The 24,631-nt window shown below is 41.6% G+C and overlaps 2 protein-coding genes across 5 annotated transcripts in view; one reads left to right on the top strand and one right to left on the bottom strand.

Annotated features, from left to right (window-relative positions):
• PRR5L (proline rich 5 like) overlaps window positions 1-6,452 on the top strand; it is a 79,579-nt gene extending 73,127 nt beyond the window's left edge. The window contains exons 10-11 of one of the 2 annotated variants that reach the window (XM_055300900.1): window positions 5,761-5,937; window positions 6,257-6,452. In XM_055300900.1, coding sequence (XP_055156875.1) covers window positions 5,761-5,937; window positions 6,257-6,327 — 248 coding nt within the window. In that variant the 3' untranslated portion in view covers window positions 6,328-6,452. Of the gene's footprint in view, window positions 1-5,760; window positions 5,938-6,050; window positions 6,169-6,256 lie in introns of those variants that run through there. The other variant, XM_055300902.1, reaches the window with a different exon arrangement.
• Window positions 6,453-6,763: 311 nt separating this feature from the next.
• TRAF6 (TNF receptor associated factor 6) overlaps window positions 6,764-24,631 on the bottom strand; it is a 25,716-nt gene continuing 7,848 nt past the window's right edge. For 2 of the 3 annotated variants that reach the window (XM_055300888.1, XM_055300886.1), the window contains 5 exons: window positions 23,928-24,078; window positions 22,645-22,803; window positions 21,174-21,245; window positions 19,156-19,233; window positions 10,738-17,582 (listed from right to left, as the gene is read on the bottom strand). In XM_055300888.1, the coding sequence (XP_055156863.1) occupies window positions 16,713-17,582; window positions 19,156-19,233; window positions 21,174-21,245; window positions 22,645-22,803; window positions 23,928-24,078 (1,330 nt within the window). In that variant the 3' untranslated portion in view covers window positions 10,738-16,712. Of the gene's footprint in view, window positions 6,830-10,737; window positions 17,583-19,155; window positions 19,234-21,173; window positions 21,246-22,644; window positions 22,804-23,927; window positions 24,079-24,631 lie in introns of those variants that run through there. The other variant, XM_055300889.1, reaches the window with a different exon arrangement.

The raw sequence follows: 24,631 nt of genomic DNA, 5'->3' as shown, positions 1-24,631 counted from the left end.
TGTCTTCAGGGGTGGAACCTGTGCCTGTTGTGGCCCAGGGCCATCTCGTTGAGGAAGTTCTCCTGCGGGGCTGTTCCCGGCCCGAACCCAGAGGACAGGCCCCACGGAGGGGAGCTGCAGCCGTGGCCCTGGTGTGCCTTGGTGTGCCCCGCGCTGCACAGGCCCTCGCAGCCACCGCCCCTGGTGCAGAAGGCTTGGGCCCTTTTACCCCACGTGCGGGCATCATCCTTCCTCTATTCCACGAGGTGTCCTGGCTTGGAGGAGGATGAGGAGCAAGACAACGAAACCAGGGGCATATCCTCCTCAGCCGGCCCCACACGGAGCTGGTTTCAGGGTTTCCAGAGAATGGAGAAACAGCGCTGCCTCTCTTTGCTCTTCTCCAGCCACTTTTTTTTTTTTTTTTTAGATTTTATTTATTTATTCATGAGAGACACAGAGAGAGTGAGAGGCAGAGACACAGGCAGAGGGAGAAGCAGGCTCCATGCAGGGAGCCCGACGCGGGACTTGATCCCGGGACCCCGGGATCACACCCTGAGCCAGAGGCAGGTGTTAACTGCTGAGCCACCCAGGCGGCCCTCCAGCCACTTCTAAAAAAAAAAAAAAAAAAAAAAAAAAAAAACAAAAAAAAACACCTCATGGGGGAGGGAGTGGTGGTGGTGGTGGGCATTCTGCTGTCCCTGAATAGCCGATTTCCTACACAGAAAAGATTTCAGTGGGTCTTTTTCTTTAAAAATTGATAAGTTTAAATTTGGGTTTAAAAATAGTATTTTAATGAGTTTAATAATCAGCAGTCATTTAATGAGTAATTCAGTTAATAACAGTCTTTAGAATCAATATTCAATTTAAGATACAAATTTAAAAGCCTTTCTTAGGCTTTTTAAGGTCAACTTACAAATTTTATTATTCTATTTATAAGTCTAGCAGATTTCTAGTATTAATGTTGGAGGAGCTTTTGAATAATGCTTGGTCCTATTTACAAGCTTAGCTCAGCACTTCAAACACTTTTAAATACATTTATAAATTTAATATTTCTTTTCTAAGTACTTCAGTTTTTCTGACAGCGTATAAAATCTTCCCCGAGCGTAACTTCTTCATGAAGCTAATAAATTAAACTTGTAAATAAGGGAGACTTTACATGTCTTTACACTCTACTTCAGCTTGGAGGACACCATAAAAAAAAAAAAAAAAAAAAAACACAAGCCTTAATTAATTACTCAATTATACATCTTAAAATGGAATTATAAAACTGTCACCAAACAGGGCCTTATTCTCCTAAATGTCACGTGTCTAAAATACCAAGTACATGCATAGATTCCTCCCGAATAGAGAAGTCTCAGTGCCCTAGTGGGTTCCTTTTAAATCTTCCCACACTTGCGTCTAAGTCTTCCTGGCGTGTTGGTTGGTAAGCCGCTGTCTCTCAGCTTCGAGCCTTTTCCGTGGTTTGAGATGCTGGGGCTGGAGGTAGGCCCACGCCCTCAGGTCCGCTTTGCGGGCTGCATCCCTGCTGGGCTCTGGCTGCGGGGGGGGGGGGGGTCCTGTGTCCTTGCCTTGGTCCACACCTGGGGCAGGACAGGTGGGTCCAGGGGCAGCGGCAGGGACGTGTTTGCAGCTTTTCCTCACTCGCACGCAGCCTCGGGCCCTCCTCCAGCCCTGTCGGCCGTGCCACCCCCAGCTCGGCCTTTCGTGGCGCATCTCCCAAGAGTGGTACTTGCTTCCTGCACTGGGCACCTGGGGGACTCCTCTGCGTCTCCTCTTGGCCATCGGACTCGTCCGGTACCCGATTAACGGTTCTGTATGTTAAACTCCCTGTCGGACGGTAGGTGTGGCTTTTGCCTCCTGACTGGACCCTGGCTGATAAACCACCGACCCTCTCGGTTCACCCAGGTTACTCAGAAATTTCCTGTGGGGATGCGCCCCAGAGCGGGGACACGCACGGCGATCCTCCTCACCCTGACCTTAGGGCATCAGAACATCTCTTCAAGTAACTGTGGTGACTGTTCCTCACATCCTTGAACTTACTGGAGAAGCACATTTGACTCTTGTCAGAATCCCCAGAGACGCTGGGTGCTGTTTAGGATTGCTTACTCCGTAACTTCATAACCTAAGAGAAGCGAGCTCGCAGGCAGCCGTCTTACCCAATTGCCTAGATCTCCGGTCTCCCTTCAGAACTATGCCGCCCTCGCCGAGTCACACGTCACATTGGTTCTTATTTTCCATGGTCCTTCGGCCTAAGTCTGGGCCTCTGAGAAGAATCCCAACCACTGTAAATATAGGCTTCTAAATTCTAGCATGTTCTCGGGGCCACATAACTTTGAACAAACGCCTAAACTTCAGCCTGATATCAATTAAGTATCTCAGATAGCTTTGTCTAGGGGCCAACTTTTTAAAAATATATATATTTTATTTATTTTTGAAAGAGAGAGAGAAAAAAAGCATGAGCCGGTGGATGGTGGGGGAGGAGCAGAGGGAGAGGGACAAGCAGACTCCACACTAAGTACGGAGACCGACTCGGGGCTCGATCCCATGACCCTGAGATCATGACTTGAGCCGAAACCAAGAGCTGGACGCTTAACCAACTGAGCCAGCCAGGTGCCCCTGGGCGCCAACTTCAAAGGTCACTCCTCTCCCCCGTTGAGTGATGTAGGATCAGGTGAGCTGCCTGCCGACGGGGACTTCTGGGGCCCACCCACTTTAAGGCAGTTTTGAGAAGGGCTCCAAAAATGGAATTAGTGTAACCCTTCTGCTTTGGGCCAGAGGGGAATGGCTTGTATCAGATTAATCTTCCTGCCAAAATAATGATAAAAGTCGGACACAACATATAGGGCAACTGTTTGAAGGAACTGAAGAGCACCCGGTGCAGGTCTGGATGGCTGTGGTCCCTGAGAGAGGTGAGACGTACAGTTGTCCTGATTTTCCCCAAAGGCCTTTGCCTAAATCATGGGTGGGGTGGGGGTGGGGGGTAGGAGGAGTGGGTGGTGGCAGAAAGCTGTGGTCCCACTGGGCTGAGGTCAGAGGTGAAGGCTGCCAGAGGAGCTGGAACTCAAAGGGAGAGTGACGGAAAGAACCGAATGAGAAGTCTGCGTACGTATTTCCGAGTCGCTGGCTGACTCCTAGGCTGAGAACCTCAGAGAACGGTGCCTGGGTGGCTCAGTCCCTTAAGTATCTGCCTTCAGCTCAGGTCGTGATCCCGGGGTCCCAGGATGGAGCCGCACATCTACTGGGCTCCCTGCTCCACGGGGAGTCTGCGCCTCCCTCTACCCCTCACCCTGCTTGTGCTCTCTCACACACTCTTTCTCTCTCATATGAATAAAATCTTAAAAAAAAAAAAAGGTAAAAAGGTGGAAAAACATATAATGCGTAAACACCAGCAAAAGAAATTTGCTGTTGCTCATTTAGGGCCATGCATATTTCATAAGGATAAAAGGTCTATTCAAAAGGAAAGATAGAGGGGATCCCTGGGGGGCTCAGCAGTTTAGCGCCAGCTTTTGGTCCAGGGTGTGATTCTGGAGACCCGGGATCGAGTCCCACGTTGGGCTCCCTGCATGGAGCCTGCTTCTCCCTCTGCCTGTGTCTCTGCCTCTCTCTCTTTCTCTCTCTGTGACTATCATAAATAAATAAAAAAAAAATCTCTTTAAAAAGGGAAGATAGAAATTACAATACATAAATTATCACTTACTGGTCATCAGCTATATGCCAAGCACCACCCTGAGTATTTCACTCATTGTGCTGTGTGGGCATCTGAGCGCTTTTGTGAAGTAAACTGTGTCATCCCCCTTTAGACAGGGAAATTGAAGCTCAGAGAAAAATCGAACAATTTGCCCAAGGTCACACAACTAAGAAAATGATAGGGAGGACTCAAAGCTGGTTCTGTCTGACGTCTTGCCAATGAGCTTTAATCACAGCTTTGGGGCCTGTGGTGTGTGCGTTCGTGCGCCGGTTGGGGAGGGCCCCTGAGGGCACCAAAGGACATTCTGTGGCCGCTGCTGGGACTCCGGACTGGAAGCCCTTGGAGGACTAAGAGCCTAAGATGGTGTGTCTGCCTCTCACGTACTCACTTCCCTGTAAATGCTCTGCTCTTCCCGCGGAGGCGCACACGCCTCCCAGTTCGTGGCCCGCCGCGGCCCGGTTCTTTCGAGTCTCTCCGTCTAAACGCTCAGGACTGTGGTGGAGCTCAGGGGTCACGAAGCCACTCCCGGTCCGGTGGCCGCTGCGGCCCAGGCGCGCCGCCTCACCGGGCTGGGACGTGGCTGGGTTAAGTCCTTCCTTCGGAAATGAATGCAAGGGCCAGCAGTGTTCGGGAGGGGCTCACCTGCCGCGGACTGGGGGGCGGGGGCGGGGGCGAGCCGGAGCCCAGCCCCCCCCCAGAATCCTTCCCAGGCCCCCCGCAGCTCTGGCCTTCGCCTAGAACCCCTGGAGGCGGAGGCTCCTGCAGAGGGGCCGGGGGGAGCCCCCAGGGGAGCGGGGCGGCCGGGCTATCAGCAGGCTGCAGGCTGGAGATGGAGAGAACAAGAGCCACACACACGCGCGCGCGCGCGCACACGCACACATCCATACACGCACACATACTTACATCCACACGCACACAGACACCCATACACACACCCATACACCCATACTTACACACCTCCACACGCACAGACACCCATACACACCCACACACACACATCCACACACACATCCACACATACCTACACACCCATACACCCATACTTACATCCACACACATCCATACATACACCCACACACACATCCACACACACATACAAACACACCCATACACACTCCCACACACACATATACCCATACACATATCCACACACACACATACACCCATCCACACACCCATACACCCATACTTACATCCACACACACACACATACTTACACACACATACACGTACACACATCCATACACACATACACACACATACACACACATCCATACACACATACACGCATCCATACTTACACATATTACACACGTATCCATACATACATACCCACATCCATGCACACACATACGTACACACATCCATACTTACATGTCCTTACACACATACACATACCCACACCCATATACACATACACATCCATACATACACAACACCGCAATCCATACACACACACACACACACATCCATACACACACACACACACACATCCATACATACGGCAGAGAATAGGTTTAAGCTGTCTCTGGGTTCGGTCAAAGCATGACTGATCTTGACCGCACTATGTGTCATAACCAAAAACTAGACACAACTGAAACTAACTATTGACGACCGGGTAGACAAGGCTATACGCACACCGTGAAGTCCTATCTGGCAATAAAAAAGGAACAAATTACGGACACATGCTACATCCTGGGCAGACTTCAACAATGTTGTGCTAAATGAAAGAAGCCAGACGCACAACACCACAATTTTGTATGAGTCCGTATGTACACGTGAAATGTCCAGGAAAAGCAAATTTATATAGAGAGAAGGTCGGTTAGTGGTGGCCGCGGGGGCGGGAACGCCGATCCACCACAGGTGGGCCTCAGGGATCTCCCTGCAGGGATGAGCATTACCTAAAACTGACTGATGAGAAAAAGAATAAATAAACAAATAAATAAACAAAACTGACTGATGATGATGTTCCATCACTTAGTAAAGTGACTAAAAGTAACTTGAATTGTACCTCCGAAATTGCCATTTTTCTTTCTTTTTTTGTTGTGGCAAAATACATATAACATCAAATTTGCCATTCTAATCATTTTTAGGTGTACCGTTGGGTGGCATTAAGTACATTCCCATTGTTGTGCAACGCTCACCACCATCCATCCATCCCTGGAATGTTCTCGTCTTTCTAAACCGAAACTCCCCTCCCTGCTCCCCAAGACCCTGCAGCCACCACCTTATTTTCCGCCTCTTTGAATGGGACTCTTCTAGATCCTCAGGTAGGTGGAATCATACAGGATCCGTCCTTTTTGTGACTGACTCATTTCGCCTATAACAATGTCCTCAGGGCTCATCTATGTGGCTGCATCTCAGAATTTCCTTCCTTTTTAAGGCTGAATCACAGTCCTCTGAACGGATAGCCTGCATTTTGTTTACCCAGTCATCCAGCGAAGCACATTTGTCTTGTTTCCACCCTTTGCCTGGTGTGAATAATACTGCTATGAATATTGGTGCATAAATATCTCGAAATGGGTGGATTTTATGATATGTAAAGCACATCCCAATAAAGTTATTTTAAAACAAAACTTCTTTTTCCAGCACTCAGAGAGCCGATACATGGTAGATGCTGTTATCATCATAACTTAAAGACTGGTAAATTCGATCGGTAAAGTAAGTTTTAAGAAAATAATTTTTAAAAAAGGAAAAATCCCAAAAAAAGTACGAAGAAGAAAAGAGAGACCTGTAAGCTCAGTTACAGAAAACCGCTGAAAGATCACTTCACGAAAATGATTACATTTTAATTTTACCTGAAATTAGCCGAAGGAACTGGAATGAAGACACTGCTGAGCTTCAGATGTTTATTCCCAACACTGACACACTCATTCCTGAACTATCCCTCTAAAGGCAAATGAAGTTATGAAAAGATACGGAGGTTGGGTTGAAACACACAGTACCTCTAATACGGTTCATGTTTCACGAAGCTCAAAGTTTAATCCCTGAGGTGGACAATTGTTTCATGAAAATCAGAGGATATTTCTGATTTTTGTAAACAAATGAAGTGCCTGAGTTTTTAGATTAAAAACAGAAGAACAAAACTGAAAACCTTAGCAGGCTCTTCAGTTAAACTTCTAAGAGACGGTCCTGGGAAGTCCGAGTTTGTAGGTCCGATAACTAGAAAGCGGAAAAAACACTGATTTACAAAGCAAGAAGAAGTGATGATGGTTAGTGTCTGAAATAAATCCAAGGAGGTGACATGTGAATTTTGGCAGTTTTCTGCTCCCTCTGAATCAAGTGGTTCTTGTGTTTGAGTCTATCTGCTGTGGCCTAAATCTTCTCACCCAGAGGGGGAGAGTCCATCCACTCACTTGAGGTTCTGCTGTCTTCATTCATGGTAGAAAAGAATCATTTAAAACTTGGAAATAAAACAAAAAGTTGGGCTGCATGCCCTTTCAGAAATTATACTGGGGAATTATTTAATGAAGTCGCCCAAGGACTGTTTAATTTTCTAGCAGAATGTATCTGTGTTTGGCTTTGCTATTTATTGTGTGATGATAACCAGATCTGGCAAAGTTACATGTTAATTTGTATTTTTCTATCTGGTAGGAAAGATAACCCCAAAGGTTAGGGTTGTCTTGGCCTAGAGGGTATTAACTATCTTCTCATTTAACCTAGCAATCTTAATCTAACATTCTATTTTTGTTGTTGTTTTGGAATGCTTTTCCTCGGGGCCTCTATAATTGTTTCTTCACATGCTCTTGGAATCAGCTTTACCATCGAATGGTTCTGTCATAAATTTGTGAGCTGAACAAAACCTTTGACACTTGTCCATTCTATATTGGAGCGAGAGCCATGATTTTACCATTTTAATAATTATACTTTGATACAGCTGATAGACCTCACTCAGCTCAGTCTCTCCCATCTCCTGTGATTACTTACTCTCTTGTTTGGCTGAAGAGTCACCTGGGAGCCTGTTTGGAATGCAGGTTCCCCAGCCCCTGCTCAGCCGTCTAATTCTGGGGGTTTAGCATGGAGCCTACTGCTATGCATTTTCACTCTGAGGCCAGTGGCCCTACATCGGACCCCTTGAGAAAGCCCAGAACTGGGTGGGGTGATGGTCCTAATGCCATCTTGGTTTTCACTGTTCAGAGTGGCCAGAATAGGCTGGGGTTAAACATCTAGGCCTTGGGGTGGACTGGAGTCCAACGGTCCAGTTTCCTAAACTTCAACCTTCAAGATGGTAGTTGATCTCAGATGTTCATCTACCCATTGGCTGTATCAGAGTGGGGGCGATCAAGGATCTGGAGGTGTAAGCTGAACCTCAACATATTGCCAATATGCATCTCTTTAGTGACCTTATAAAGAATGGCGTTTTTGTATGGTTCCACCTAATAAGTCCTTACTTACATGTTTCTAATTTGAACTTAATTTGGCAACCAAGTTGTGATTATGACAATTAGGACATGGAATTTCCAATACTTGGGGAAAGTACTTTATAGCTTCCACAGATTTAAAGCACTAAAGCAAAAAAAAAAAAAAAAAAAAAAGACTCTCCTCCCAGAAAAATGTACAAAGTCAAACTTTTTTGCATACAATCTCAGGGGGATTTATGGGCTCAGAAGTCCATGGACTCCAGTTCAATCCAATTTTACAAATTCATTCTTCAGGAATGGAGCTTTGCTGCCCCCTACCGCCACATGGTTCTTAAGTTGGGTTTGCTCTCCTTGTGACTTGTCTTCCAGTCTGGAGCTCCCCAGGAGCTAGAACAGGCTGTCACCTCACACCAGCTGGAAGAGTAGTCCAATTCCAGGCAGGAATGGGTATTCCAGATGTATTTATTTATAATTCACGTGTTGCAATGAACTACTGTTAATACAGGGGGTGGGGGAAATTTTGTGCTTTGATGGAACATTACATTATCTCGTCTAGAGCACGCCCTTCGGGGTTATCATATTCTGACCCTAAGGAAGCGGTTTTTCAACTCTGTCCTGTAGATAACTTCGAGAAATGCAAAATAATTCTTGTTTTTAGAAATGCAAATGATATCCTGTGGGGAGAGGTTCACCTGACATCCGTCCCCTACAAACGAAGAAGCTAGCTTTGCCTCCATTTGGACATTCATTTAAATCTTCCTGGCCGGTGTCTGTGCTTTGGAGTCTCCTTTGAATGGTTTATAACATCCACTGGTTCCCTCATTAAGAATTAAATAAAATATTTAACTTGTGTTCATTTGATTTGTGTATGAGAGTCATAGTTTGACTCGCTTTTGAAAAAGGCCAGGATCATATTAGATCTCTCAGATTCCTGAGGTAGAGAAAGGTTGGCCCTTTCCTTGAAAGCTCATAGTCTGATGAAGGAGACGCTCAGTGTTGCCAGTAACGCTGAGCTATGGGGAAGAAAGCTGCGTCCCCGCTTGCCACCCTCCCTTCTGCTCTCCTGCATTCAAACAGGTAGCAGCACCCTACAAGATAGAGCAAAGGAGTATGAATTTGGCCTCCAGCCTTCTGGGCTATTTTAAATCCTCAGATCTTGACTCAAGAGACAAGATCTATTCTGATGAACTCACATGGGTTCTGGGGCTACATTTTAACAGAAGACAGACTATCAGAACGCATCAAGATGCAGTAAAAGCGAGAGTGTTTCAAACACCTTTTGTCACAGCCAAGTACATATTATTTATTCATTTATCATCTTTCTATATTTATATATGTATCGACCCATATAATTTACTGTGGGACACGAACAAAAACAGCAACAAAAACCACAATAAAAACCAAGCAAACATTGCAAAATGCAATGACCCTAAAGACGTAAAAGTCAAATTCAGGTCTATTAGCCTAGTTGTGTTCAGAAAACCTGCTTGCTTGCTTTCACAGTACCTCATTAGAATATCAGATTAGATTGGCAATAAATTCACTTTCAGGCTCCTAACAGTTCTAAAGGAAATGATTAGTTAGCTTTAGCTTTCTTAAGCACTTCTGGTGGGGCTTTGTCTGCTTTATGTAGACACTCAAGTTAAAGGACGGGCCAGAGGGCAACTGAGCTGGGATTAAGAAGCTAGATCTTATACAGGGTTTGTTTTGTTCTGGTGGTGGTTGTTTTTAAATCCACCTCTGCCAATCAGGGTGGAGGAGCCAGTGAGAAGGTCCCAGGTAATGATGAGGGTTATTTTTCAGGATTTGGGGGAACTGAAATCTCAGTGTGTGGTTTTTATGATTTAGTTTTCAAAAGTACAAATTTCTGTGAAGCCCAGACTTGCTGACTCACTTTTAAAATGTGCAAATCCGTACCCAAACCAGGCAAAAATTATTGTGATTATGCATCATTTCCTGACAAGATTACAATAGTCACTTCATGAAATAATCCTGCGACTGCTGGTCCCCCGTACAAAAGTTAATTTTAAAAATGTGACAAGTGTAACAAGACATCCCTAAGAATGGACGAGAAGTAAGATAAATGTCAAGAGGCTAACCCAAATTAGAAGTGGAGTTTAAAAACAATCTTTTTATGGCTTACTCTGGGATTAACAACGGTATTTCACTTTCAGAACTTCAAAAAATTAAGGTGGCATTTTGTAAAACACATGCATGCTTTACCAGCTTTTATATCCCACTTTGAGAAATTTGAGTCTACTTTAGAAGAGACGGGTTGGCCCACAGAAAGCTTCCTAAAGCTGTTTTTGGCACAGGATAGAGGCAGCCATCACTTAAGAACATGTCTGGGGAGTTTGCTAAGAAAGAGCGGCTGGGGGAGCCAAGGCCCTGGAGTTGGAGCTTCTCATTTATCTGCAGGGACTAAGTTCACGTCATTTCTGGCTTCATCTATTTGGTTTTCTCATTGGGCCTAAAATGGTTGTGGAAACATTTCTCTTTGGGCCTCATTTTATTTTGCAAAATACAGTTTTAAAAGCCCTAGGAAGAAACCACAGCCTAAATCAAAGGCTAGAATGAATCTTCATGTACCATTTTCTGGAAGAGCAAAATTTAATTGTATTTCATGTATCAACTAGTGCCTGGGATCACTCCCCACCCACCAATACAGTGAGTTACAGTCTCCAAAATAAAACAAAGATAAAGCAAAAATCAAAGCAGTGTACTTATTTATTAAACACCCAGAATACCAATTATATTTTATTATATATATTTCATTTTAAGTAAGAGTACTTCTTTGGTAAAGCTATTGGTGCTATACACAGGCTGCTGGTAAGAGAATATCCACACCAGATGGGAGTGGGTAGGCAGGTCGGTCTGGCATTTGTTTTCAGCTACACTAATATTCAATAAGGTGCCATTCAAGAAACACGGTTTTCGTCATACTCCTATAATCACTACTAAGACATGTTTTTTTTTTTAAGATTTTTATCCATTTATTCATGAGAGACACACAGAGAGGCAGAGACACAGGCAGAGGGAGAAGCAGGCTCCCTGCAGGGAGCCCACGTAGGACTCAATCCTAGGACCCCGGGGTCACGCCCTGAGCCAAAGGTAGCCGCTCAACCCCTGACCCACCCAGGCGCCCACTAAGACAGGATCTAATGTAAAATCTCCAAATGCCCTTGTGAGATAAATGTGAATCTATAGGCATAACCTAGGTTGGAAATAAGGTCACACTTATCCACTAAATGGAGTGGGGACCCCGTTTATCCCTCTGCCAACCCTGCAGTCCAGGTGCATTGACCTGTGGAGACCACCAGGGCCCCAGGGCTGCTCAGGGCCTTCCTCTTTGTTAGGCATGGTGATGGGGGGCGGTTGGAGGGGGCAGTAGAGGGTGCCCGCGGCAGTGAACCTGGGTAAAGCCATTAAGCTCTCCCTTCCACATATCTTGCTCTTCCACTGAACACTTGATTCTTGGTCTGTGATGAGCCGTCCCCTCCCATCTTTGCATTCAACTCCCTCTCACAAAACACTTGGAGTCCAGATGGATTAGGAAAACTGCTCACAACTTCTGTAGCAATAGTAAATTCTGAGCAACAGCAGGCTTTCTGGTGACACTCAGACCACTGCACGTGCTTCCATTTTTCAAGTCAGTTTTCATCCCACAGCTTGTCATACAGTTACAGATTTGTAATAGCCTCCCTTAGTAGACCCAAGCATTAAGAAATGTTACCCACTACTTAATGGTATCTAAATTTCAAATTCCATCCCACTCTTTACAGGTAGATAAAGAGACACAAAGACAAAGAGAACGGACTTGCCCATGGTCAGGAGTAAAACCTAAGTCTTGTAGCTCCTGATTTAGTGGGATATATGCTAAATTACACTGCCTCTTCAGCCCTGTAGGAACATAATCCTGGAACACTGTGTAAGCAGAATGGGCCCCAAATTACATTCTGACCAGAGAAATTAATTGGATAATTTATCAAGTGTGAAAATAACATTAAAATATTCTGCACAATTGATCGAGGACTTTCAAATAAATCCATTATAAAAAGCATCCCTTCAGGCAAGATAAATAAGATTAAAATTCAGCATAATAGATTTACAAGTTGAAAACTAGCTGAAAGGACCACAATCACAGCTACAATTCAAATATCACAAGTTTCCCCAAAGAGTTTAAGATGACTCGACTGAAGCTAATTATCTCAGAGAAATTTTTAAAAGAGAAGCCAAACTTGAAGTCTCATTAAAATTAACATCTACTAAGTGATAAAGCAAATGTTACAAAATGTTACTTGTAGATTCTAGGTGGTGGTTGTTCATTATACAATTCATCCAACATTTCTGCATGTCTGTAAAATTTCTTAAAGAAAGTACTGGGGAGAAAGGCAAAACCAAACAAAACCAAACCAAACCCATCTATACCATACCACCTAAACCTTGCATGACAAATTACCAGAAATTGGGTCAATTTTAACCAGTAATTTCACTTGCTGTTGATTACTAAACATGTGTGTACTCTGTGCCGGGCACTGTGCAGAAACAGTGAACAGAACACCAGGTGCCTCAGTTTACTCCCGTGTGGACTGGAGTAAAACTGTCATTATGTGCTCCTAAGACTGGCAGCACTTCTTTCTTGGAATACAGGAATCCATATGCTCTTCTCTCCCCTGGCACTTCAGCTTTTACCTTGAAATCCATCTGCAAGAGCCTTGGGATAAACACATTCGGCCCGCAGAAGCAGGGAAGCTCACAGGAGGCTCTCAGAAGCCACGGCTGGGAAGCAGAGCACTGCAGCTGTGCCCTGGTGACTTTCCCAGGAGGACATTCAGAGCTAGCTGCAGGCCTGGAGGGAGCAGAAGAGTCGGCCTCTCCTTCCCCTCTAGTCCTGGAGGTAGAGCTATTGTCCAGCTGTGAAAGCACTTTCGGGGGGGGGGGGGGGAGAGCACCACATCTCCTCATGTACAAGATGCTTGCCTCATCTAGAATTTTTCAGTATTTCATAACTTAATGGTAACAATTTTGGGGGAGGAAAAAGCTTTAAAATCAACATTAAAGGCGTAGGTGACATTTAGAGAAACAAGTAGGCATCTCTTTGCAAATGTATGAAGGCTGTAATTGAATATTACAATCTACATACAGAGATCCATCTAATTTGATTTCATCAAATCAACCTTCTGGGAAAGTTGGGATACTGGGAATTTGCAAGTGTCCATTCCCCATTATACAATACAATGGTATCAACTGTGAACCTTACTATAGCTTATCGGGTGAATCTGGAAAATTTAGAAAAAAATGTATTTCGAACGAAAAATACAAAGGGCTACTGTCCATTTTTTTCACTTGTTTAAGGCATTGCACTGCTTAGGCTTTGTGGAAGTAGGCATCACAAAACACACCTAAGGGTACTGTATATAAACGATGAGCATAATTTGAGGCAGGCCAGAAAAAAAAAAAAAAAGAGCTAGAGTAACTGAAGTACAGTGCTTTCAAGTCTTAAGTTAGAAAAACCTCTCTACTAGTTAAGAGTCTTTTCTGGTCACCAGAGATCTGAGGGTTCCCTGGATAAAGGAATGACAAGCATTCTCCCCTTATTTAAGGAGAATGAATTCTAATTGCATGCATAATTCATAATTCCTAATTCGTGCTTAGTTTATCCTAAAGACTTACTGGTACAGAAACAGTAACGGAGAACAGAATTTTATACCTGTCACAAAAACTGTCAGATATCATCCAACATCTCTAGATTAGTCCATTATTAGAAGAAGAAGCTCGTCTTTCATTCTATTTCACTTGATTCGTCTCCACAGTGAGAGCTGAACCACACTGTGGTATAGCCTGGAGCTGTCACTGCAGAGCCAGCCAAAGGGCCGTAAAAACTACCAACTATGAATCAACATCCTTGTTTTCCCACAGCAAAATACAGGATTTGTGGTCAGCTCCTTCCAACACTGGCTTGGACATCTCTGGGAAAAGAAACAATTTCGCTATGTTTGAGAATGATGTCAGAAGATCAACACGTTAAAAGGTTAATAAAATAAAAATGTGCAGTACAAACACTTGAAAGCCTGTTGAGTGAAACCAGCATGTTTGAGTAGGGCAGATTTGAAAAATATGGGAGACCAGTTTTTCCATATCAGGCTTGATTCTGAGTTGAAGTTGTAGCAAAAGTTTTTATTTGGAATGACAGTTTGACCATTGTTACTTTTGTATTCACAGTGAATGACCAGTGTTAAGTTCCTAGTTTCTTACAAAATGCGAAATGTTTGGGGGTTTAAAAAAAAATTGCTTCTTTGAATTAGGATGAGACCCAGCTGATGGGATACTACATTTGAAGTACAGTATGATGTCAGCAAAAAACAAGGTAGAGCAATTTCCTACTGGCAAAATCCTTTAATAAGCATTGTCAATGCTCTGGTTAGGACTTAATTTCTTAAAACAGAATTTTACGGGTGGAGTGGGCCTTAGAAACATCTAAAGCAACTTCTTATTTTACAGATGAGAAACCTGAAGCTAGAAGTTGAGAGTAGGCAAAAAACTGTTTTGGTTTGGATTAAGTAGAGTTAGTAGAAAAACATTAAACTAACCAAAGCAGGAAATGACTGGCTTCAGTACCTAAAGCACAACCATGCTTTTAATAGATATTTGACCAGGAAGCTTTTAAATAGCATTTCCTTTTTTGGTGGCGTTGAATGTTTTGTGGCAACATTTCTTTTTCCCTCTGATAAAATAGAGGTTTACTGCAGAAAATGTAAAACATATTAAGAAGGCGCAAAGAAGAAAAGATGTCATCAAAAATAGTTCAGCGTATTTCCTTCAGGCTTTTTCTATGCAGCAACAAAAAAGCCTACCATTTACTTTTTAAATGGAGCTCAACAATTATTCATTGAAAAACAATGTTAGCAGCAGCAGTGCAGGGCTCCCAACCTAGACGGTGGGGCTGCAAGGATTCTCAGGAGCTGGGTGGAAGGCACAGTAGCAGCTAGAGGACACCGATTTGCCAGGAAGTGAACTGGGAACCAGTGATGAGCAGGTGGCTGGAGTGGTAACTGTGCAGAACAGGATCTCTGCGTAACCTTTATTTTCGCTGTGTAACATAAACCCATGAGAGCAGAGCAGGAGCCTAAATGTGGGGTAGAGAGGGAGGGCAGAGAGACAAGTAAAGGGAAAGGTCAAAGTGACACTTGCTGGGTCTGCCTGGAACCAAAACCACTCTTCTCCACAGACAAGGTCTCTTGGCTTCCTCTTGAAATTAAGACTCATCTTGGATGCTGGTCGGGGAGCTCTGATTCGGCCCCTCGAAAGATACAATTCCATCTCTCACGACCAGACAGCATTAAACAATCTTGGGTGAACAGCATAGCACGGGGGTCCTCTCAGATTCTTCTAAGAGCCTATATTAGCCGTGGGACTCCCTGAGAACAAGATTTCACTATAATATTTAATATCTATAGGCCTTAACAAATTAACGCCACAAAAATCACCCCTCCCTATTGGGAACCTTTAGCCACTTCCACACATTCCACATGACCCTCCTCAGCTACGTACTGTTGGACCAAAGCAACCTACTCAGGCTAAGTCCTGACACAACCACTAGGGCTTCCCACCTTGGTTTGATGACCTCTCATGTATCTCCAGTGACATCCCAAATATTAGGAAATTCTGTTTTTAGGAAATCAGTTTTGTTCCATTTAACAACTACCAGAGAGTGTTTAAATGAGCTGAAAATTTCTGGCTCAGATAGCTCCTTTCACCACCGGGGAGATGCCTTGTTGGCTGACTAGTTGAGACACATTTTTTACATTGGAGATTGTCCGTGTGCATCTCCTTATCCTACAAGCATTAAGCCACAGAGAACATATGTAAAGCTGTGGAATTCACTCTGCACCAAATGGACAAAAAGGGATGTATAGCATAATACTGGACAGTTGGTACCCACATTGTTCTCAGCATTCTCAACTCTGGAGAAGATGCTACTTGTAGCCTCAAGGAAATACGTAAGCCAGATAGAATAAAATACTTAAACAAGAAGACAGAGCATTTACACTAAATAAGTAAGGTAATATTTAGGGTTTAAACTAGTTTCTGAACATCCTTAGTAAACACCCTGGGGCAGGGGGATTGGAGTGAATGAGAACTTAAGCTTTCCAAGGATTAAGGCTCAAATTCTCTGAAATCCATACAAGGTCAAATAAAATGAGAACTCAGCTCCAGAATAATAATTCTCGCTGGCACCAGCACGAGGCAGTAGTGATTCTCAAGTTTAATATATTACATATAATATAAAAATAAGCTGAAGTTTTAAGGAATGTCCATTATTATTATTACTAAAGGTTTGAGCTTTACTAGTCCAACCATGGGCTTTTTGACAATAAAACACACTGGAGCAAAAGCCCATGGAAGTACAACAAAGAGGTATACTAAATGACAAAAGAGCTGCTGCAATATGCCACAGGCACTTCGGTTTTTGAAGAAGCAGAGAACATGTAGATTCCCAAGAAAAACTGGTTCAGAGATTTGTAACAGGAAGAAGGGGTAAGTGATCTATTAACATTCACTGGTGAGGACTATATTTTTCCCACTTCTTTTTTGGTTTGCATACTACTGAGAACAAGGCAAGGAAAGACACTGCTTTCTCCAGCCTTTTTTTTTTTTTTTTTTTTTGAACAAACGCAGGGATGCTATATCCCTGAATCAGTACTTCGTGGCTGAAAACCTTCCCTCCGGGGACTGCCCATATCGAAGCGGGTAGAGACCTCACAGCGTACTAATAAAGTATCATCCTTAATGAAGGTTCTTTGTCTTAGGGCTTCCAGATGCATAAAAGTCACGTAGCCAAAACCTTTTGGGTTCCGTGGGATTGTGGGTCTCTGGAAGGCAAGCAGCTCTGGTTTGGCATCCATTATCTCTTCATGGTTTTGCCTGACGGGTGCTTCAGACTGATCAAGAATCGCAAGGCGTATTGTACCCTGGAAGGGCCAGGGGAGGTGGCTATCATACTCTCCTTGCATTGTGTGGACAAAGAGGGATATATAATTAGCACAGCGCTGAGCAGTTGGTAACTGGAGGTGCAGGCGCATGCACAGTTTGTACCCAGGCTTCCCTGTGTAGAATCCAGGGCTGTGAATGACAACAGGTTTCTCCTCTTCCTGAGATTTCAGATGCATCCCGAAGTTGCCGATCTTCCAGATGTAGATCCCGTTGCACTGCTGTGCTTCTATTTCAGCAACTTTGTCCTCAAGGGTTCGAATATTTCTTTTGAGCTCACTTACATGCATGCTCTGAGTTTCCATTTTAGCAGTTAGCTCTCGGATTTGATGGTCTTGTCTTACAAGACGACCCTCTAACTGCTGAATGGTTTCTTGGAAATTCTGAACCTCTGGGTGACACGTGCTGGAAACCCGGGACACCGAGGAAGAATCATACGGCGGCACATCACGCGGAGGTACAGGAGCTAAAGCAAGGCTTAAACTCTGAACAGCCTGCCCCAACATTCTCATGTGTGACTGGGTATTCTCCTGTAGGTGGCGTGCCAAGTGATTCCTCTGCATCTAAAAATCAAGCACAAGCCTTAGGTTGGGACTAGAGACTGTGAGGACCAGGAAAGGGACCCTGGCAAGCCAAAGTAAAGATTTTTAAGTCATGTCATCATTTCCCTCAATCCCCTACGACCTTTGGTCTTCATCAACTTCTTGATCCGATGAGATGATCTTGTCTCTTCACTCACTGAAAAAGTGAGGCTATGTGCTAAATACTCTCACCCTTCACTCAAAACCTCTCTCCCACCTATAAAAGAATTGGGATCTACACTCATCCTTCTCTTTTGACTCAGAGGACTCTCTGCTTGTCCAACATTAGTGCCTCACCTGGGCTCTCAGTGACACCCACCTTCTCAAGACCTCAGAGGTTTTGCCCAGTTATATCGCTTCTCCTTTATCTTCATAAACCTAAACCCTTTTCCCTCAGAATACATTATAACTTTCCTACTGAAAAAAAAAAAAGGTCACCTTTCAATTGATCTCGTCTCTTTTTAGTTAATCCTATTTTCTCCCTCTTCCTTTTACAACTGAGAGTACTCCATCTGCACTGTCTCCAATTCATTTGTTTTACAAAACTACTGCAAAGTATAATCTTTCATATCTTCACACTCATGTCATCAAGAACATTCTGTTACATAAAAAAATATTTATTTATTTTTTTGTTTTTTTTTGTTTTTTATTGAAAAAATATTTATGATATAACTTTTATTACAAAATTAAGTCATGTACATTACTCAAAAACAGAAAATGCAGATGACCAAAGAAAATGAGTTACCTATGATCTCACCTAACACCATTAAACATTTTGATACATTTCCTTCAAGTCTTTTCCTCCATGCATACAATACAGAATCTTCCCATAAAATGTAATTGGTATTACATACCATTTCTTCACTTTATTCTTAAAATTACTAAATGCATGATTATAAAAAAAAAAAGTCACATAAAAAAGCATAATGCGAAAGAAAGCAAAAGTGTAGCTGCCCTCTCCAGAAAGAATGACTTATCATTAATAGCCACTGATCTCTGGGGTGCCTGGGCAGTACAGTCAATCGGCCAACTCTTGGTTTCAGCTCAGGTCATGACCTCAGGGTTGTGAGACTGAGCCCCATGGTCTGCTAGGCTCTGTGCTCAGCAGGGAGTCTGCTTAAGACTCTCCCCTCTGTCTCTCCCCCTGCACGTGCTTGCTCTCTCCTCAAATTTATAAACAAATCTTTAAAAAAATAACCATCAATCTCAAATATTTGACACAACTGATCAGTAGTCTTGAAACTAATTTTGGAAAGCATAACAATACCACCGTTTCTTGCCTGGTTCACCAGTTTCTAATACGGTCTACTCACGACTCCTTTGATGGTCTGCTTCTCCTTCCTGTACACTCACGCTATATGATCTCAATCGCATCTACCATTATCATCATGAACTACCTTCCCCAAATCAATATTCTGACTCAATTTCTCTTTGGAGCTCAAAACTCATATACAGTGCATGTCAGCCATATCCCCTTCCACTGGTATTCTTGACTTCACTATAGAACAGAATTTTCTTTGATATTCAAGAATTAAAAGAAAAAAGCTCAACTTACCTTTACATGGCAACCAAAGGTACTGAATGTGCATGGAATTGGGGCTGTAGGACAGTCTAGATCATAATGATTAGGCATCTGAAACCAAAACAAAGGTTGAAAAATGGTTCTCCTTGCATATCATGTTCTAGTTTAATGAGACCACATTTGAAATAAAGATTTACATTGCATCAAAACAAAATCATATCTATGGATGCTTTTGCACAGTGCAGAGTTGAGTAGATACAACAAAAACCAGGAAGCCTACAAAGATGAAAATAGTATTTACTTCCAAGTCACAGAGAAAGGAAAGGGCAACATCTCAGATCATCCCCCTAAATCGCTCAAAGTTCCAGAAAATGTTTCTATTGCTAGGAACTAACCCCCTCTAGTGGCATTTTAGAGAAAAGCACCTTCCGATGGCAACTACAACTGCAAATTCCAGACTCTCACTGTGGTCCAGGCCATTTAATAGGGACCAGTTAACTGAGGTATGCAGTTAACTGGCTGCAGCCATTATTTCCCTCATGATTGGCTCTCATAAATCTTACTTTCTTTTAACCAGGGCATGTTTTGGTTACTATGAGGAGACGCAGATGTTAGAAGGTATTTTAAGCACGTTAATAAAAGTTTTAAAGAAAGTTTCAGCCTTTGATTAGGGGATTCTAAAACATATTCTTTGAGGTGAGATCCATTTATGCAGAATCACATTCTTTGAAAGTGGTGCCAAATGCCCCTTAGAAATTCTGTTTGCCTGTATTCATAGATACTTCAAGCAGACAGCCAATTCTTCATTTTGCAATATCTGTAACAGCGGTCTGCAGAATTTTTTTTGTAAACGAACAGATAATAAGTATTTTCAGCTTTGTGGGTCTTATGGTCTCTGTCACAAGTATTCAACTTTTACCATTGTAGTACACTAGCCATATACACAGACAGACTTGCGGGCATAGCTGTGTCCTATAAGATGTATTTACACAAACAAGCAGTGGGCCAGAATGGCTGGTGGGCTAGCCTGCTGATTCCAGATCTAGAATATCAACTTTCTTATCAGAGATCAGTGTGCAAGTTAGGGGCACAGCCAAGATCAAAACCTAGATTTTTCTCTTAACCTAGAGTTTTTTCCTACTTATTTTATTTTTGTTGGGTCTAATATATGATACATGGTTTCCTCTAAATATTAAAACAGAGCAAAAAAGAAAACTAAGGTGAGACTTCATAAGCAGAAAGAAGTTTGACACCTTTAAATTAAGGCTTTGTTTTGGGGAAAAAAGCCTAAAAGACTCTGTTAAAAGACACATGGAAAAATTTAGTCAAGTGACAGGTTTTGCTTGCTGCTACTTATTAAGGTAATCAATTATGATCTTTGGGTTTGCAGATTTCATGGGTATATAAATATTTAGTGACTAATATTCATATTTTGTGGGTAAACTCCCCAAATGTCAAAAGATAGCCATCAGGTGGAATTTTCCTTTCTCTATTAGTACAAATGTACAGTATTCTGTTATAACTACTACTTCTGATGATGCCCACTAACGGCCTACAGCACAAATGAACAGGTGCTACTAATGTTGGAAATCTCAAAATGTTCCCACATGTCTCAGGGGCTACAGCTACAAATAATGCTCTGCTACTGAACAGACCTGCTTTTCTTGTTCATTGTTCTCTCACTTTCAGCTGATCTCTGGACACCGAAAATCCCTGTTCCACAGTGTGCAAAATATGTATTTCTTCTTTAAATGGAGATGTCCTTGGATTACTTTTTATCTTAAAATGACCTAGGCTTAGTAGGAATTTTTAAAAATACACATAAACATGGATATTATGTTAATGATGTACAAATTTTAAGTACTTAGGGAGGCTGAATATTTTGTTCTTTCCGAAAGTACTATATTAATTTATGTGAAAACTTTTCAGTTTTACTACTACTTCAACCTGTATTCATTTTGCTTTACTGATTTAAATTCTCAATTAAAAACCTAACTCATTTCTTTAACCTATTGATTAAAATATTAATTCATGAAAGGGAATCATTATACCTGTTCTCTGATGAGCATGGTATTGCAGTATTCACAGATGACATTTGCCAAAGGACAGTTCTGGTCATGTATCTAAATTTATTAGAAAAATATTTTAAAAAAGCATTAGAAAATCTGAAAAAGAACAATCTATTTTTATAAAAAATAACTCACCATTAAAAAAATTAAGGACCTCAATCTCTATGAAACAGTAATGTAAGAATAATGTACAAAGGTCATTTTGTCTCCAAAGGGAGCCAGTATAATAAAGATTCATCTCGCTTTCCTGCTCTTTGAAAGAACACGAGTAGTACGTTAGAAAATCTTTAAAATTACTTTTAAACTGAGGCAGAGCATCTGCCACTAGTTTGCACAAAATATACCAATAATATAATTCTGCAAAGGCTCTCTTCTGAAAATTTCTAGCAGCACCATGACAACTTGATTCAAACTCTTACCAGGACGGTTAAAAGAACATATTAGGGCAAGAGGCTTTGGTACCCAGGTTCTCATATGCCCCAGGAAGGTGAGCTTTGTGTTCCAGAATACAATGAACTTAGTTAATATGCTGAGAAGTAATTAAGCTTCCAGGTTAAGTCCACTTAACTTCATGAAATTTAAGAAGACATCAATTTGTTCTAATTATGCCTCAGACTTCTCTACATGTTTAGCAAGTTAGCTAACTTCTTTTCGTATTTCATTAACTTAATGAATATGCTTGACCTTCTAAGAAAGTAGAGAAAATTACCAATATGAATTTATAAGAAATAAAGTTTAAAGAAATCTTAATTATAAAAAAAACATAAATTATAGGTAGATCATTTTAATAAAGAGGACATAGGATAGGAATCCTGGACTACAACTTAGTGCTAGCCTTGCCACTGACTGCATTAACATAAAATTAACCTCTCTGCATCTCAGTTTCTGAGTGGAAAACTGCTCTATCATTATGATGTGGTCAGGCACCGTGATGTTTCTTTTTACAAGTAAAAGTGTTAATTGAACTATCACCTATGTAGAGAAAAGTGATTTTATCTATGGGTACAGCTCAATAAATTATCACCATAGGAACATACTCCGTGGTATTTAATTTATCCTCTGAAAAAGTTTTAACCACCCATTTTCCTTTTCAAAGAGGAAAGTCTAAGTCTGATAAAGTAATCATTCTACTTGGCTCCAATCCAAAATTGGTCATTAAAATATCACAGAGAAAAGGGGATCAGTATATGTCCTTCCTAGAAGCTTGTGTTACTTGCAGATCTACTACAGTGGTTAAGTAGTATAAACAATGTTTAAGAAAGATATACAAGTATAAACCCAAAATTTACTTACCAAAATGGTTTACTGAACCGTCTTTCTTAAAAATCAATCTTCCCACCACTGGTAATATTGACTCAGATTTGGAGTAATATCCTCTTCTATACCCTCAAATATACATTAAAAATATTTCTGAAAGTAGTAGTGAAATTAATAAATCCAAGTTAGTACATACCTCTTTATCTTCGAATGCCATCAATGCAGCACAGTTCATGCAAGAAACCTGTCTCCTCGGGCACTCCTTGAGAATGTGAATATTAAGTTGGCATTTTTGGAAGGTACGTTGGCACTGGAGACAATTCATGAGAGCAAACTCACAGTGTAATTGGTGATCCTATAATAAGGAAAAAGTAACTGATCAGGATTTGCCAATCCTTATGAAATTTCCTAAAATAATCTAAGAATGTACTAAAAATCTATGAATGTACCTTCTATATAGATCTGGCTACTGAACCTGCTTTGTCTAGCACATACCATATGAAGGTCTTACTGAATTTATTTTTAATTTATTTTTAAAGATTTTATTTATTTTAGAGAGAGAAAGCAAGCGAGCAGAGATGGACAAGTGAGGAGAAAGTGAGGAGAGGGACGGACAAGCCTAGCTTCACACTGAGCGCAGAGCCTGACATGGGGCTGGATCCCTCAACCCTGAGATCATGACCTGAGCCAAAATCAAGAGTTGGATGCTTAATGGACTGAGCCACCCAGGTGCTCCTCACTGAATTTAAATAATGGTTGTGAATAACAAGTTTATACAAAGAATGTGAATTCTCAGGTTCATGTATCCAGTTAGGGAAAGAAGTCAGATTTTCTGATTATCAATTTAGTACTGTGTCAAAAGGAGCATTCCTTCTTTAAAAGGAGATAAAGGTGGGCATGTTGCAAATACATTTTAAACACTTAATTTCAAATAGAATATGACCAATATTTAACTTCTTGTAAAACAACCAAGCTAAGAATTGTTTTATTTAATTTAAAAGCAATACTTTTATCTGATTGCTTCAGCTAATCTCAAGCTGTAGGAGGACTCCATTTGGCTCATAATAAAATGTCTGATTTATAAAAAGAGGAAAAAAAGCATGGTTAGGACACTAAGATGATAGAATTTGTTGTTTATTTCAAGATGAGAGAAACAAAATTAAGAGGTTAACATATGACCTTTATATTTGAAATGCTCCTCTGTTTTATTGCAGATAACGTTCAACTAAAAAACTTATACTTGTAGCAGCATATTGACATCCTTCTTCTTATTACTGGGGCAAAGCCAGAGTATATATGGAATAAGAAATTTATGGCTTCTACTCATATTTATATTCATTTATGAAAGAACTGGCATTAATTCAGCAAGAATTTATTAACCAGTTATTATATGCTAGGCATACATAGGACACAGCAAAGTGCCTGTCCTCTGGGAACTGCCACACATATATGCTAACAGCTAGAAAATAATTTTAATACCTCAAGATGCCTAAGTTCCATTTTGTGCAAACAACCTTCATTTGGACACTTCACCATCAGAGAAAGAATCTCCCGTTTTGCAAAATTGTCAGGAAACAGTTGATTTTCCAGGAGTATTTCATTGTCAACTGGGCATTTGTGACCTGCATCCCTAAAAGAAAGAAGATACATACATTTAGTAGATTTAAACAAAAATTAACGTTAGAAAACACAAACTTTATAATTCATTACATATAAGTTCTCCATTGATTATTTCCTATGGAAAATAATTTAACACATTTTATTGCATATCACCAAAATAAACTGTTCTCTTGTGGACAGTCTAACGAGTGTTCTTTACTGAAATGAATACAACTAGCACTTTGGTAATCTATCAAAAACTATGTGGCATTTTAGATTTGGGGATAGATTTAAAGCAAAAAATGAGAAAACTGAATAGAATCTTATTTGGATTGGCATGAAATGAAATGAAAGTTAAGGGTGAGAATTTTGGCAGTCTGGCAGGCCTCTCTCCTGTTAGCAGCTGTACAACACACTAGTGAAACGGAACTAGATGTGCTGCTCATGGGCCAACAGCGTGTCTGTAGTGTGCGGTGCACTCATTAAGTAAAAATTAAACCAATTAGCACCCTACGCGGCCACATTTTTAGGCTTACTCTGAACAGTCATTACAATACTCTGGTCCACAGGCAACAGGTTTCCTT

Source organism: Nyctereutes procyonoides, unplaced genomic scaffold (genome assembly GCF_905146905.1).
Source record: "Nyctereutes procyonoides isolate TBG_1078 unplaced genomic scaffold, NYPRO_anot_genome, whole genome shotgun sequence".
Taxonomy (NCBI): domain Eukaryota; kingdom Metazoa; phylum Chordata; class Mammalia; order Carnivora; family Canidae; genus Nyctereutes; species Nyctereutes procyonoides.
Note: the sequence above shows the minus strand (reverse complement) of the source record. Positions and strands in the feature narration are given on the sequence as shown.